This window comes from Hyperolius riggenbachi, chromosome 8, assembly GCF_040937935.1.
Source record: "Hyperolius riggenbachi isolate aHypRig1 chromosome 8, aHypRig1.pri, whole genome shotgun sequence".
Classification (NCBI taxonomy): domain Eukaryota; kingdom Metazoa; phylum Chordata; class Amphibia; order Anura; family Hyperoliidae; genus Hyperolius; species Hyperolius riggenbachi.
Window position 1 is genome coordinate 178,262,633 of NC_090653.1, and position 17,336 is coordinate 178,279,968.

Sequence of the window (17,336 nt, forward strand, 5' to 3'; positions counted from 1 at the left end):
AGCAGGGGATAAACAACAGCAATTCAGTTATAGCAAGCAGAGCACCTCTGCTTGCTATAACTGAATTGCTGTTGTAAATCCCCTGCTTATTGCCTGAAGAAGTGGGCTGTGCCCACGAAACGTGTTGCATCTTTGGGGTATTTTCAATAAATGTGTATATCTATATATTTACAGTCCTTGGTGTCTGCTTTAACGGAGGTGAGTCCACCACTTCCTCCAAGCAATTTTTTAAAAATGTATGTACCTTTTATCCTTCTGGCGCCTCTGTTCACCTACCAATATATTTGAGTCCACCCCAGGTGGAGGGGTGATCTACCCCCTTTCTTCCTATCTACAGAGAGCGACTTCTTAATCCTGAGTGAGGACAGGTCTAATCTCCTCACCTGCCTAATGAGTGGTTACCTAGGTGGTAACCCGTGTTTGTGAGTATTACCATCTCACTGTTCCATTTATCCAATCAATTTTGACATACTACACCATATTGGGCTCTCGATTTCTCTTCAACTTTATACTATTTATTGTCATGACTGTACGGTGTCTTGAACTTCTCATGTATATATGTTCCCCAATCCCCAATATTTTTCTGTACTATGTACAGCTCTACGGAAGATGTTGGCGCTATATAAATAAAAAGAAAATAATAATCTGTCTGGTCACGATCCCACTCTATGTGATATTAGCTTTAGGCTGCTCTGAGTGCTGAACCTTGTTCCCTTTAAATAGGGAGGGTTGGCATTGAAGGAGCAGCATGGGTTGTTTCTACCGATTACCATGGAGTTGGGGATGACGTGATTATGTCACATGCAGAGCGGCATGGTTCCAAGTGGTCAGTAGACAGCAGCAGTGGTTGTGCGTAACATAGTAATGCACCCACGCTAGCTGCTGAGAACCCGGACCCAAATTGGTGCTGATGGCAAAGAGAGACATGGCGTACAGACGCTATTTCTATATGCCCCCTTCTCATGGCATGGTGTGTGTATTCTCTGCCATGGTTGCCATGAGTTCCATGATCAAGCACCACTAGGTGCAAAACAATTGTCGGTCAGAGGCTTCTATGTCATGGACACCTGGATGGGTGACGTATGATGTAACTTACATTTGCAATTGCGGCTATCTGATTTTAAACCACTTGTGTGCAATAAACCTTTGCTGTTACTTCTAGTGCCCACATTTTCTGTTGAAAGTTTTACATTGGCACTGTATGTAAGAGCACAGAATAAAACACCACCTTGCATACATACTGTATTAAGTTACAATCTTAATATACCTGTGGATGAGCGTAAATAAATCTTCTGTGGTTCGGGAACTAACAAACACCTCATCATCATCTTCAATTATAGATTCTGCTGTCTTGTTTGATACACATTTATTATCGTCTTCTGCATCTATATATGATCCTGTAAAAGTAAAAAAATGTGGTATTACAGCCTTCCTTTGATTCATGATAAAGAGACATTTTCTTTTGCTAAATAGAACAAATGATTGAGCTTGAGCCTGGAGCAAGCAAGTTACTGTATCATCTTCTGCTCTCTCTCTCTCTTTCTTGAATTCCTCTTTCCCTTTTCTCTATTTCTGCCTGCTTCTGTCTCTTTCCCTAGTAAGATGGCAAACTACACTAAGCATTGCTTTTTTAGTAGGAGTGCCTTTTGGTCTCATTTAGTCTTCTGTATTTTCCTGGTGATTTTGGGTCACCCCGAGCTGCTTGGGTGTTCTGTTTCCCTAGTAAAGATGGTTAGACTATTTAGACTTTGTTAGTGCCCTGACATGGTTTAAAATCTGATATGAATGTGTCAGACTTTATTGGTGGCCGACATGGTTTAAAAGCTGATATGAAATCCAATACAGATCAGAATTCAGACTTTGCATTAAAGTTTATGGATGGCCATCTTGTTTGCCTTTCAGAGTTTATTGCAAAGCCTCTTAGCAAAGTATTGTTGCCAAAATGAATATAGAGATGGGGGCACCCATGTGAACATGTCCAAAGGTGTACATTTATTAGTAGCGCCTGTTAATTTTGGCACAAGATAGTAGAACATTGACAAAGTCACAAATATTGTACTATCGGCTTCCCTAACCTTAACCCTCCACTATCTACCCCTAAGAGTAACCTCCCTAACAGTAACCTTCCTGTTACCTACATCTAACACTATCCTCCTACCTAAACCTTACAGAAACCAATAATCCAGTGGTGCTTGGCTATACGATAGCCACGTGCCCACGGCTATTTCTGGTTCCCAAACTAACGCAGTGCACAGCTGAATGAACTGCCAGAGCCGAAAGAACGGGAGTCAACCGGTAAAACTGCAGAAAAACAAAATGACATTGCATGTTTATCTTCTCCCGAGGCGAGGAGCACTATCTATGTTCTTCCAGACCCTACAAGTCCTTTGGGTCCATCGTCTCAGCTCCAGTCCTCCTTGGTGTCCCGCTGGCCACCTGTAAAGATCGCCGACCCATTGGTGGGTCGATGCTTCTGCCCGGTGATGTGGATGCATGTGCACATGCTCCCGCACTGACCTGCCACAGGCAGCCAGCGGAACATCGAGGAGGACCGGAGCTGTGGCAAGGGACCTAAAGGAATTCTAGGGGCTGGAAGATGCCCCACGTAAGTAAAAACAGATAGTGCACTTTGTTTCAGGAGTCCTTTAAAAAGGTAAAAAAACAAAAAACAAACAAACAAACAAAAAAAACACCATTGACCCTTTTATCACAAGTCTTTTAACCCATCATCAACCTGGCATGCAAACTGTCCTAGAAGCTATCATCCTCCATTAATGTTAATTTGATGCATCTGTTTTGAATGCAAGATGTGTATCCTGTATTTTTTTTACTTTTTAATTGGAACTGAAATTATAAAGAGCAATAAGGCCTCAGGGGTATTAGGAAGTTCAACAGAGAGGCATTCCAGGGCAGGAGAACCATATACTGTAAGGAAACGCGGGAAGGCCGCCGTCTCTCAAGGTGAGGCGGCTGTTTCCGCGTCCAGCATGGCGTCACAACGCAGAAAAAACGCCGCATGTCGCATAGGCAGTGCGGCGGAATCCGCATCAGAGGCGGCCCCCGCACTAGATACATTGCATGACAGTACTGGTGTGGCTGGGACTGATGGTCCACCAAGATTCAGACTTACACGCGCGCGAGCACAGAGGCAGAGTTTAAATAACTGTTAGAAGGGAGTCGGCTGACCAGCTGGGTCAGCTGACAATTACCACTGCTCTCATTGGACCAGCAATTAGGGAGGTCCTGGAAAGGTCCTAGAGTATATATACTGCTGGTTGTTCACTTGCTCTTTGTCTGGCGTGCGATCACATATGTGGGAGCACCCAGATCCGTAGTCAGATCCGCAAGTGTGCCGGGACCAGCTGGAGCTGTAATCCTACACTTAGCTAGATTCTGTTGATAGCTAAAGTACTAGTTTGATTGTGATTATCTGTTATGACTTTTGCCTGCCTTGACTACCCTTCTGAACTCTGATCTTGTACCTCGATAATTCTGATACTCTGTTGCCGATCTCCGGCTCGTTTCTAGACTCTGCCTCAGCCTCCTGATTCTGTACCTCGATATATCTGATACCCCGTTGCCGAACCCTGCCTGTACCTTGACTCCGCCTTTGCCTCCTGATCTTGTACTTTATCTGTCCGTGTGTATACGACCTGGCTTGTCCGACCTCGAGAACCGACCTTACCGTTAGAGGCGGTTCCTCGTTCTGTTAGCGACCCTTCCTCCTGAGGGGCACTTTCAGACATCCTTCCTACTGTCAGTCTGACTCCTCCCGTCTTGGAGAGCTCAGGTCTGCGGAAGGAATCTGTGCAGTACTCCTTGCTGCACTGAGGCCTAGTCCTCAAAGTGTTACTGTTACACCAAACACTACACTCTACTCAGGTAAACAGAGGTTAGTTTGTATATCGGATTATTGGTGAGACTGCAGATCACTTATAATCTGGTATATATCTGTATTTCCGGTGATATTGCAGATCACCGGTAATCAGATACTCTCTGTGCCCACCGATCGTTACATATACGCATCATATTCCTTGTACCATCACCACAGATCCAGCATATACAGTACAAGGTACCCCAGGGTAGAAATAGTGGAGAACTGTCAGGGTACGGTACCAGGGTACTAATATCTTAGCAGAAATAGCACAACAAAAGTTCAATATAATTTTAGATTAAACCTCCTTGTTGCTAGCACTGGTACAAAACATACATCAAAAGAAAAAGGACAAAGAAACCAGCATAGCAAGGAGAGAACCATTTATTGCAGAAAATATGCTTTACTGTTTAATCAAAATGGAACTACACCCACCCCAATCATGGGTATGACTGCATATATCTCAAGAAAATTAACATGCAAACATATAGACATACCTGACAATAAAAATGCCTAACCCTATTTCCTCTCATGGATACCATTGACTAACTAATAGCTAAACAACTAGCCAAAAAAGCAATAAGTTGAATCCCTATGAGATCTCATATACAGCTGAAAAGCATGTCACTGAAAGTTCTTGGCCAAGAGAAAAAAAACAATTGTGCACAATCGCAAAAATGTATATACTGCTTCTTCCATAGGAATCCAAAGAGTCTAATCCAGCTGTCCATAGCATCAGAAAAAAAGGATAGTTTGTGGCGACTTCCAAATGAAAGTAATCCATTAAAAGGTAGCCAGATGAATGCATAATCATAATAAAAAAAGCATACGACCTGTTTATGTAGAGTCCTTCCGGGTCCTCCCTTCACGTGCATACCAGCATTAGTGTGAGGAAGCGAAATTCTCCATTCCTCACCGGCTTTCGTTTGCCATTATTGAAGTGGCTGGTTGCGCCGGTATATGCGTCACAGCTAAGTTAGACACAGTTCATTGATATGACAGCACTTTTTACAGGGTCTCTTCACACAATGAGCAATCCTCCGTGTGCCCCGTACTCCATTAATGTGTCCAACAATCGCTCTTTGCGTCTACTAGGCCTCAGCTTTAAAATCCCCATGTGGGGTTTCCCATCAGTCCATTTTTCCTCCAGGTCGTATGCCAGCAGCGGCTTCGTTAATGCATTTCACCCATGCCTTCTTGGGGTGTAGTGTCAGAATGGGCAGCCCCGCATGCGCAGTAGGAGCCTGCGTCCCATTAAATTGTGCAGCAACGTAAAACGTCCTAAATATCTTCGCTTCCGCAGCACGTACACTCCTGAAATTTTCAGGGGAGGGAGGGGACCCCCAGATCTAGCTCTGTGCCGAATTGCAGCCCCCGAGCCCCGCTGGTTCCAGAGACTGATTGCAGCAAACCTATCTCGGGAACCAGCGGGACTCGGGGGCTGAAATTCGACACAGAGCTAGATCTGGAGGTCCTCTCCCTCCCCTGAAAATTTTGGGAGTGTACGTGGTGCAGAAGCGGAGATATTTCAGATAATGTCTAACTTCCCACTGAGCATGCGCAATACTCAGTGAGGAAGGCTGCTTCCGGGCTGCCCATTCTGACATTGCAGGAGCTTCATCAGAACGTGCTGTGTAATGACGTCTGTGTTACATCACTTAAAGAGAATCTGTACTCTAAAATTTTTACAGCAAAAAGCATACCATTCTAATCATTATGTTCTCCTGGGCCCCTCTGTGCTGTTTCTGCCACTCTCTGCTGCAAACCTGGCTTGTAAATGCCAGTTTTAGGTAGTGTTTACAAACAAACTAACCAGCTTGTGATAGGCTCACATAAGCAGAGTGTGTGAGTCATACAGAGCCTGCAGGGGGCCTGGAGGGGGTGTGTATAGCTTCTACCAATCACAAGCAGCCCTGCACATTCCACACATTCCAGCCTTAGCCCGACTGTGCCGACAGAAGAAAACAGATTAGATCATATAACAGAGATAACACAACCACTGTGCAATTAGGAAAAGCTGCAGTAAGCCAGAGCACATTAGAACAGGCAAAGGAACTTATAGGATAGAAGAACTAAGGCTGAACATTTTGTTACAGTGTCTCTTTAAAGAGGAGCTGTTAGGTATAAGGTCTCAGAGAAAATAAACACATATATCAGTAGCTAAAGATTGACTGTACTTACATTACATATGCATTTCACTGTCCACGTTTGGATTTCACAGAATTTTTATATAGTATATGCAGAGAATGATGCTCCTGACAGCTCATGGCAGGCTCCATGTTTGTGAAGCCAAATGTGTCGTCATGTCCTGCCTGCTTCTGATCACAGAACAGCTCGTACAGAATAACACAGTGTGCAGTGAATATTAATGAGCCATGTGGCTAGGAACAATAGCGGACTCCTGCAGAGTAACTCTTCCCGGAGATTTATCTGTGCTGTGAGTTTAGAAGCTGCTGAAACTTGATCCCGTCTTCTGCTTAGCAGCCGAGGGGAGGGCCCCAGAATGCTTTGCAGTATGGAATGCGGCTTGCGTCCTCATTAGGAGCTTAGCTTTGGTGATAAGCACACATTAAATGTAAGAGAGATTTTTATCTTTAGTAATGTCTTTTTGGCTTCTGTCTAAACTGTTTAACACAGGAGAATAGAGGTTTAAATAAGCTTCTGCAGCCTGACAGTTACTCTTTAAATACCCAGGAATCCTGGTCTATGCAAATACATTTGCTTCGGAGCTAGAATAACCATTAGTGACATCTTGTGGACGTTTTGAATATTGCTGCTATTTATGTTCCTTATTTCCAATAGCTATTCTCACTAGTGACATCTTGTGGATAAAACATATACTACATTCTTGAAGGCATTTCATGGAGGCATTCCTTTGATTTTTATAGCCAGCATTTATTTCCAAATTGAACATTAAATTCCTAACCCTTGCACATGACTTATGTACCCCTTATTCCAATTCAGCCACTAATCGAATACGCCCTATTAATTCACAAAAAGACTTTCAGATTCATATCCGAATTTAACCCCGGTGGGCCAAGAGTATTGAGAGTATATATCCAAAAACTTTCCTTCCTAGTTAGTTGTTTATCCAAATCAAAATTTCTCAAATTAGGTATCAATCTATAAATACCCCTAACTTGTAGCCCAGCGGGGTCAGATCCATGAAACGTTTCAAAATGCTTGGAAATTGGAGTGGGTTTCTTTTTTTGACAAAAGATAAAATCTTCTATGAACTCACCATACTCCTAACGGAATACCTTGGAGTGTCTTCTTTCTAAAATGGGGTCACTTGTGGGGTTCCTATACTGCCCTGGCATTTTAGGGGCCCTAAAGCGTGAGGAGTAGTCTAGAAACCAAATGCCTGAAAATGACCTGTGAAATCCTAAAGGTACTCATAGGACTTTGGGCCCCTTAGCGCACCTAGGCTGCAAAAAAGTGTCACACATGTGGTATCGCCGTACTAAGGAGAAGTAGTATAATGTGTTTCGGGTGTATTTTTACACAAACCCATGCTGGGTGGGAGAAATCTCTCTGTAAATGGACAATTGTGTGTGAAAAAATCCAAAAAATCTAGTTTACAGAGATATTTCTCCCACCCAGCATGGGTATGTGTAAAAATACACCCCAAAACACATTATACTATTTCTCTAGAGTACGGCGATACCACATGTGTGACCCCTTCTTGCAGCCTAGGTGCGCAAAGGGACCCAAAGTCCTATGAGCACCTTTAGGCTTTACAGGGGTGCTTACAATTTAGCACCCCCAAAATGCCAGGACAGTAAACACACCCCACAAATGACCCCATTTTGGAAAGTAGACACCCCAAAGAATTCAGAGAGGGGCATGGTGAGTCCATGGCAGATTTCATTTTTTTTTGTCACAAGTTAGCAGAAATGGAAACTTTTTTTTGTGTGGTCACAAAGTGTCATTTTCCGCTAACTTGTGACAAAAAATAAAATCTTCTATCAACTCACCATGCCTCTTAGTGAATACTTTGAGATGTCTTCTTTCCAAAATGGGGTCATTTGGGGGGTATTTATACTATCCTGGAATTTTAGCACCTCATGAAACATGACATGTGCTCAGAAAAGTCAGAGATGCTTCAAAATGGGAAAATTCACTTTTGGCACCATAGTTTGTAAACGCTATAACTTTTACCCAAACCAATAAATATACACTGAATTTTTTTTAATCAAAGACATGTAGCACAATACATTTGGACAAAAATGTATATAGAAATTTTACTTTATTTGAAAAATGTCAGCACAGAAAGTTAAAAAAATCATTTTTTTTACAAAATTCATGTCTTTTTTGATAAATATAATAAAAACTAAAACTCGCAGCAGCAATCAAATAGCACCAAAAGAAAGCTGTATTAGTGACAAGAAAAGGAGGTAAAATTCATTTAGATAGTAGGTTGTATGACCGAGCAATAAACCATTAAAGCTGCAGTGGTCTGAATGGAAAAAAAAGCTCTGGTCCTTAAGGGATGAAAAGACTGCGGTCCTCAAGTGGTTAAAGGTACTGAACAGCAAGCAGAACAAGTACTTAAAAAAATAGATGTAAGCTTTAAAAATGGTAGAGAAAGAACCATCGAAAGTTGATAAGGCAGTCAGACATTACCTGACATCACTGAGTGAGGAAGAGCAATCTCGCCATGGTGCGCAGTAGTCCAGCACGGCCGTCACTACACAAACAGCTGTTTGTGGTGCGTTACACAGTGAGTTTGGTCTGTCAGTGTGAAGCAGTACACTAATTACTAGGGCTGCCCAAATACGGAACCGGGAGACATCCGGATAGTTCTATCCGGATATCTCCTAGTAAAACTGTGCGGGGTGGGCGGGGGGGGGGGGGGGGGAGGGCGTCAATCTTACCTGTCCGACGTCCTCTTCGGTCCGGAGAAAGGTTTTGTAATCACGTGACGCTTGTGGAGCGCATCGTGGGAGGCGCCGAGGGACAGACAAAGAAGATGTCAGACAGGTAAGATTGACCCCACCCAGCCCGCACAGGTTTACTGGGAGATATCCGGATAGCAACCATCCGGGTATCTCCCGGTTCCGGATTTGAGCAGCCCTACTAATTACACTACTTGATTGATGTATACACATGCAAGATGTTTTAAAGCACTTTAGGCCTCCAATTTAGCATGCAATGTAATTTCTGCCCTTAAAACGCTGCTGTGCGTCAAATCCAGATTTTTCCCCGGGACTTTTGGAGTGTATCCCACTCCGCTATGCAAAAATTCAGATGTTATACCCCTTGAAACATCTTTTCCATCACTTTTGTGGCCAGCATAAATGTTTCTAGTTTTCGAAGTTCGCCTCCCCATTGAAGTCTATTGCGGTTCGAAAAGTTTGCGCAAACCAAACTTTTGGATCTGGTCGTGGGAACAGACAACCAAATAAGGGTGTAAACTTTGTTACTTCATATAGTTTAGAATACACCCAGATTGTTAAAACCATTAAAAAATACTTGCCTGTCCTTCACTCAGATCCAAAACTACAAGCTGTATTGGCGGAGGGTTATGGTTTTTCCTCACGACGCGCGTCTACTCTGGGCGCCAGGCTCTCCCCTAGCTTATTCCAAAGTGCCGATAGACCCAGACCCACTTGGCTGAGATATTTAGGCTCTTATAGATGTGGCTATAGCACATGTAGGTTCTGCAGTGTTCATGAACAAACAAGGGAGGTCGTCTCACTCTCCAGACATACCAGTTATGACATTAGACAATATATCAATTGTCACACTAATAATGTTGTATATCTGGTCATTTGTGTGGAGTGTGGGATGCAGTATGTGGGATGCATCACCCGTCCTCTCCGCCAGAGAATTTCTGAACACTACCATGGGGCCGGGAGATGTCTCAAGAACGCTGCATACATTACCCGTGCCTCGAGTGTTTCCAAACATTTTTTCATGCCCATTTGGGGAATATGTCGAGCTTTAGGTTCCATGGGATAGAAAGGGTGTCATGTTCTTTGAGGGGAGGTGACATCTATGGGAGACTTTTAAGGCGAGAAGCCTTCTGGATCTGGAAATTGGGGACACGTTCCCCCTTAGGACTAAACTCCAGATTAGATCTAAATACATTTTATGATTAATAACGATAGGTATCATCCAACAGATATAATATGTCAATAACTACTTATGCTGGGTAGCCATTATGTTAGGTTGCTATGATGTCTTGCTGTATGTACTTGTTTTTAAGTAAGGATCTCTTATATATGTATTATGGTGATATGCATCACCTTTTTAGTAAACATTGTGTTGTATGTATCTTTAAGACTAGAGTTCACACCCCTAGGGGTGTGACCTGATGCACTATATAACTTGTGAACACATTTCTGTATGCAAGCTATGATTAAGGAGCCATTTTATGCTCCGATACGCGTGAGCTTTTTATTGCTACACTGATGATGGATTAACAGATCAAATAAAGGATTTTCTATTTCACCCAACCAACTGGTGCAGCGGGATTTTTCTGGTTGCTCGTGGACTTTGGCATTTGATTTCCCTGCTCCCTTTTGGCTATACACGTGAGTGCAGCGGTCTCTCCCTTCTTTTCCCTAGTAAACCAAACTTTTTGTTGAGGTTCACGTTCCAGGTTCGCGAACCGAAAATCGGAAGTTCGAGCTATCTCTAATGATAAGTTGGCTGGCCATTTTGGAGTTTCCAAGATCGACGAATTACTGCAAAGAACCTTTTGGTGGCCTGAGATGGTAAAGGACTGTGATCAACATGTTATCTCTTGTTAGGTCTGCACTCGATCCAAGAATCCTCGAACCAAGCCTTGGGGTCTTCTTAATCCTTTACCAATTCCTGCTCGGCCTTGGGAGTAAATCGCCATGGACTTTATCATGGAAGTTCCTCCTTCTAAAGGCTTTACTACCATCTTATTAGTTGTTGACCGGTACTCAAAGATGACACACTTTCTTCCACTGAAGGGTGTTTCCACAGCTGTAGAGACCACTGAGATTTTTCTTAGGGAAATTGTTAGGCTCCATGGTTTACCTACTGACATTGTATCCAATCGAGGAGTCCAATTCACCTCTAGATTTTGGCAGGAACTTTGCAAAGGTCTAGGGATTCATACCTCATCGTCTTCAGATATCACCCGCAGACTAATGGCCAGACGGCGAGGACAAACCTCTGGTTCCCTCTCCTGAACACTGTGGAGTTTGCCTATAATAATGCCGTCCATTCATCCACTAATCAAGTCTTCTTTCTATGTGAATTATGAGTTTCATCCTGCCCAGCCTCAGACCCGAGTCTATGGCTCCCAGGGTTCAAGAGAAAATCTCTTCTATCATGGACAATTTCAGTAAAATACAGGATACTTTTTAAAGAGACTGTGAAGTCTCTAAAAAAAAACGTTTTTTTTATTTCAATAATCTGTTTAATAGGTTAGCCCTAACTAAACCGCCGCATCCCCGCGGCTATAAACTAAATCCCCCCTAATGCGCCCTCCCTCTCCCCTGCAAAATCCACACCTTTCTTGGTCGTGGATTTTGTAGCCCTAAGCGCTTCCGTGTGAGGCAGGGCTATGAGCTGCAGCCCTGCCTCACGCGCGTCTGTCAGCGGAGGTTCTCTGCCTCTCCCCCGCCCCTCTCAGTGAAGGAAGACTGAGAGGGGTGGGGAGAGGCGGCGATCCGGGCTGGTGAAGTACCGCCAGACTGGAGACTTCAACTTGCTCTTTGAGCTTGAGGGCTGGGGTTTTTTGGTGCCCTTGGAGGATTGTGCCTTTTTTGGTTTGGTTGGAGGTTTGCTGCGGGTGGTGGTAGCGGCTGAAGCAGCAGGCTGTGGCTCCTGCCTTCCATGCCCTGTGCTGGCCGCCTTGCTGCTGCCGCGCCTCTGCGCCAGAGACACCTTCTTCTCCGATGTCGAGCTGCCTTTAACCAACTGTGCTGGTGGTACTGGTGGTTGCACATAGGAAGGATCCAGCACGTCATCATCATCATCCCCAAACATCTCCTGTGAGCCCGCCTCAACCAACTCCTCCACCTCAAACTCCTCCTCCTCCTTGCATGGCCCCGTCATGTCCACCTCAAACTGCTCCAAAACATCCCTGTAAACGCTTGCAGTCCCTGGGGTCATGAGCGAGCCCAGTGAAGGCAGGCTGGTCGATGGGGTCACCGTGACCATGACCTCAAGCGGTGGTGGAGGCCTGCTGCGGACCGGAGTGCTGGTGGTGGTGGCACTGGTCTCGCTGGTGCTGGAGGCCTGGCTGGAAACGGTGGCTTGCTGCTCCGCCATCATTTCCACCACAGCCTGCACCTCACTCTCCACAATGGACAGGGGGCGACGACCCGTCTCAAAGACTCTGCTCCCTTCTCCACAACTTCGCGTTCAGTGGCTGGCGGCGGACCAGTCACAGACCTGCTGCTGCTGTCAGTGGCTGCTGCAATGGCGCTGCCTCTCCTGGTGGTGCCTCGCCCTCTACCTCTGCCAGTCATTGTGCAATAATATACAAATACAGTAAAAAAAAAAAAAAAGGGTAGAAAAGGGTGGGAAAGGATGTAAAATTTAATAAAGTCTGGGTTAGTGGTGGTAACTGCCGGTGTTGAGTGACAACAAAAAATGAAAGTTTTATGTTTTTTATTTTTATTTAAATAGTAGTACTAGTACTACTAAGGGCCCGTTTCCACTAGCGCGAATTCGCATGCAGACAACGCATGCGGATTCGCATAGGCAATACAAGTGGATGGGACTGTTTCCACTTGTCAGTTTTCATTTGCGTTTTTATGTGCAGGATTTTTCTGCACGGTAGACCCTGCAGAATTTGCCTGCGTGTGGAATGCAGGCGAATCGCAGGCAATGTATTTAATAGGGAAATTGCATGCGTTTTTTGCATGCGTTTTTTCCCGCGATTTCGCGTGCGATTTCGCATTGAAAGTAATGTAAATTGACACAGGCAGTGACATGGTTAAAATCGCATATACCCTGCCTATGCGAAATCGCATGCAAAATCGCGGCAAAAAACGCATGCGGAATCGCATCCGCATGCGATTTTGTCAGCGGTGATATGCGGCGATTCCGCACCGCACTAGTGGAAACGGCCCTAACAGCAGTAGTGTAGTCTACAGTACTAACTAACTTGTGTGACGGACAGTGACAATTAAAGTTGGTCACACACGGTCGGAGGCAATTAATAGGGTCGGGCAGATGACAGTCACAGGTCACAACGGATGCTGGCCTGTGATGTAACTATTTATTACACAGTACAGAAGCTAATAAACTCACAGACTAACAGTAGAAAAAATTAACTGAACGGGTAGTAGTAGTACGCAGGTAACTAATAAATCCCTAGTGTACTACACAATAAGTAAGTCGTGTGACAGACAGTGGGTGACAATTAAAATCGGTCACACACGGTCGGAGGTAATCAATCTATAGGGTCGGGCAGATGACAGTCACAGGTTGCAATGGATGCTGGCCTGTGATGTAACTACTATTTATTACACAGTACAGAAGCTAATAAACTCACAGACTAACAGTAGAAAAAATTAACTGAACGGGTAGTAGTAGTACACAGGTAACTAATAAATCCCTAGTGTACTACACAATAATAACTAAGTCGTGTGCCAGACAGTGGGTGACAATTACAGTCGGTCACACACGGTCAGACGCAATCAATCAATCGGGTTGGGCAGATGACTGTCTGTCACAGATCACAACAGATGCTGGCCTGTACACAGTCAGTAACTAACTATTAACTAACACAGTACTGAAGCTATAAACTGTCACAGATCACAAGAGATGCTGGTCTGTACACAGTCAGTAACTAACTATTAACTAACACAGCACTGAAGTTATAAACTGTCACAGATCACAACAGATGCTGGCCAGTACACAGTCAGTAACTAACTATTACCTAACACAGTACTGAAGCTATAAACTGTCACAGATCACAACAGATGCTGGCCTGTACACAGTCAGTAACTAACTATTAACTAGCACAGTACTGAAGCTATAAACTAACAGACTACAGCAGTACAAATTAACTAAACTAGTACTAGTACTGTACACAGCTAACTATAATCCCTAACCTACCTAAGCTAGTAATAGGCTAAGGCTGCCCTAGGCTAGCAGGCCTAGCCTGCACACAGACTAACACTAGCGTAGCACAGTACAGTATACACTAGCTGCCTACAATCAATCAAAATACTATCTATCTATAAATGAGTATAATAGAAGTGTTTAGGAGGTGATTAGGAAGCAAAATGCTGGGTTTAGCACAAGAAAAATGCACTTGCTCAGACGCAGCAGCACTGGAGATACTTTCAGTACTACACAAGTACGTGGCTCCGCAAGATGGCCGCCGCCTTATATAGAGGAAGGGAGGGCCAGGCTACCCTCCTCTGATTGGTTGCTAGCGTTGCCAGGGCCTCGGCTGGAGGACTTCTGATTGGCCCACGTCACCCTCCCACGTCACTCCCGAATCTGAACCCACCGCGCCATGCGGCTGAATTCGAGTGCGCATATTTGGGAACCTTCGCATTTGGATTCGGCATGACGCGGAAAACTTCGGGAGAAATAGATCAAATGGAAGTCCGCACCACCTCCTTAGGATAAATCTTGTTTATTAGTATCAAAAATACATTAAAAAGAACCAACAGGCAAGACAGTCCGCTGTTTCGGGCTCCTGCCCTTCTTCATGTTGCCAGGTTCTGAATACATGTTCAAACACACCACATATATATACATCAGAGTAACCAATCAGATTCAGTATTCCAAAAGGAGGACCTGATGGGGAACTGCTCATTTAAATACAAAACCACTCCTCCCCATATATCTCTATGGGGCACTAATATCCTCCTAATAATACATTAAACATATAAGTTACAGATTACACTTGTACTCCATATAGGATAAATGTATCCACAGGCAATATCCCCATTCATCATGGAGTTCTCCTGGCTATAGATCACATTTACAACATTCAAACAGTATATCGTTGGTTTGTAAACAAACAAACCCCCATGGTCATAGCCCAATCAAAACGCTATATGTGTACGCATCACGATCTAAGATACGCCTATATCACGTGACCACTCATGCCGACCAATCAAAAGAGATACGCGTCATATGACGCATATGACGCATATGACGCGGCCAGACGTACGCATAGCCAAACATGCCGACCAATAGGATCAGCCTCATAATGTTAATGGCCATGCGGACGCGCAAAAGCGCCCGAAAAATGCCAAACAAAAGTACGCATTGTTATTACAACCATGCGGACGCGTCTAAATCACAATAAGATATTAAATAAAGGCACGAATGAGTGTCAAATGACGCGGCCAAACATACGCATAGTCAAATAATGTTAGTGGCCATGTGAACGCGCAAAAAACGCGACCAAACATACGCATAGCCAAATAGTATTAATGGCCATGCGAACGTAAAAAAACCGCCTATCAAATGCCGAACAAAAATACGTAATGTTAGTATAGTCATGCAAACGCACCAAAAACGCCGGTCAAATGTTTAATAAAGGCAAAAAAACACCCCAAGCGAAAAAATCGCTATATCAAAAGGAAAAATGTGTGACAAATTTAAAATCCAAAATAGCAAATGTGATAATATATAGCCAGAAGGACACACATGATTCTATAGATCTATATTGATAGTTATACTCTGACAATTTTTTAAATTGATAGTTATACTCTGACAGTTTTTTAAAATTAATATAACCAAGATTCCTAAGTGAACTACTATACATACATATATACAACAAGAGCAAACCAACTACCAATCAAGGCGTAAATCATAGTCCCTATTTAATCCTGAATTAATCGTATCTAATTCCCTAATCCACCTAGACTCCATCTTTAAAAGTTTGGACAGCCTATCGCCACCTTTTTTATCTGAGGGGACACTACCAATGATGCATACTTTGAGTTGACTTACATTGTGTCTAAAAGAAGTGAAATGTTCAGACACAGCTTGATCCCTATTGTGATTACGTATGGCAAACTTGTGCGATGCCAGTCTGTCTTTAAGTCTTTGGGTCGTTTGGCCCACATAACATTTGCCACAAGGGCATTTAAGTAAATAGACTACCCAACTGGAATCGCACGAATATCTGCCATGTATCTTATATTTCTTTCCACTGGTAGGATGTGAAATAGTGTCCCCCCGAATGAGGCTATTGCAAATGTGGCAATTTAAACAAGGAAAGGTACCACAACGTCCCCTATAAACAGATTGATTAGCAATATCTGAATGTACAAGTTTGCTGCGAAGGGAAGGAGATCTTTTATAGCAAAACATAGGTGGCCGTTTAAATTCAGGTATATATGGCAATGAATCACCTAAAATTCTCCAATTGCGTTTAACACATTTTTCAACCTGATGGCTAATGGTATTGTAAGTGGATACAAGCATAACTCTATCCATTTTGGAATTTTTAGAATTCTTAAACTTTTTATTATTATTAGTCATGTGTTGTTTCTGTAGTTGTTCATTAAGTATTTTAGCCGGATAGCCCCTCTGTCTGAACCTTCCCACCATCTCAGCAAGTCTTGTATCCTGATTGTCTTTCTCACTGACAATTCTATTTATACGTTGAAACTGTCCTCCCGGGATGTTATTAATCATATGTCTGGGATGGAAGCTGCTGAAGTGCAAAATAGCATTACGGTCTGTTTGCTTCCTGTATAAGTCAGCAAGCAATTTACCATCTCTCTTGTATATCATAGTATCCAAATACGCAATGCCCTCAAGATCATAGCTGGCAGTTAATTTGATCTCATGACATCTCTCATGCAGTGAATCAATAAATTCCAAAAGGGTCGAGTGTGGCCCCGCCCACAAACAAAAGACATCATCGATGTAGCGAAACCAACACCGTGCATGTCGAGAAAACAATGGAGAGGTATACACCAGGGCCTCTTCGTATAGGCCCATAAAAAGATTGGCATACACAGGGGCCACACTCGACCCCATGGCTGTACCCCTGCATTGCAAATAAAAACTGTCATTAAACAAAAAATAATTCTCCCTTAAGATAATGTTCAACATATTTACCAAAAATGATCTCTGGGCACCATCATAATCAGAATATACAAAAAGATAATGTTCGATCGCCTCTACACCTCCATCATGAGGGATGGAGGTGTAGAGGCTCTCAACATCAAGCGTAACAAGCAGCCAATCATCACCGACATCATTGATCTTGCCAATCTCACTTAAAAAATAACCAGTGTCTCTAACATAGGACGGTAAACAATTAACATAAGGCTGGAGAATACGATCTAAAAATCTCGCCATAGGTGAAAAGATAGAATCAGTGGCTGCCACTATCGGACGACCAGGGGGGAACAGTGGATTCTTATGGATCTTGGGCAATGTGTACAACAATGGAGTAGATGGATGCCGATTAATGAGAAAGTGAGAAACATCATCACCAATGAGGCCATTATTCTGGGCTCCATTCACCAAATTCTCAACCTTCTCC

General features: G+C 43.5%; 1 protein-coding gene across 2 annotated transcripts in view; it reads right to left on the reverse strand.

Moving 5' to 3' along the window:
* NHSL2 (NHS like 2) overlaps window positions 1-17,336 on the reverse strand; it is a 593,959-nt gene that overhangs the window by 17,206 nt on the left and 559,417 nt on the right. For both annotated transcript variants that reach the window (XM_068247787.1, XM_068247788.1), the window contains exon 7: window positions 1,268-1,397. In XM_068247787.1, the coding sequence (XP_068103888.1) occupies window positions 1,268-1,397 (130 nt within the window). The remainder of the gene's footprint in view (window positions 1-1,267; window positions 1,398-17,336) is intronic.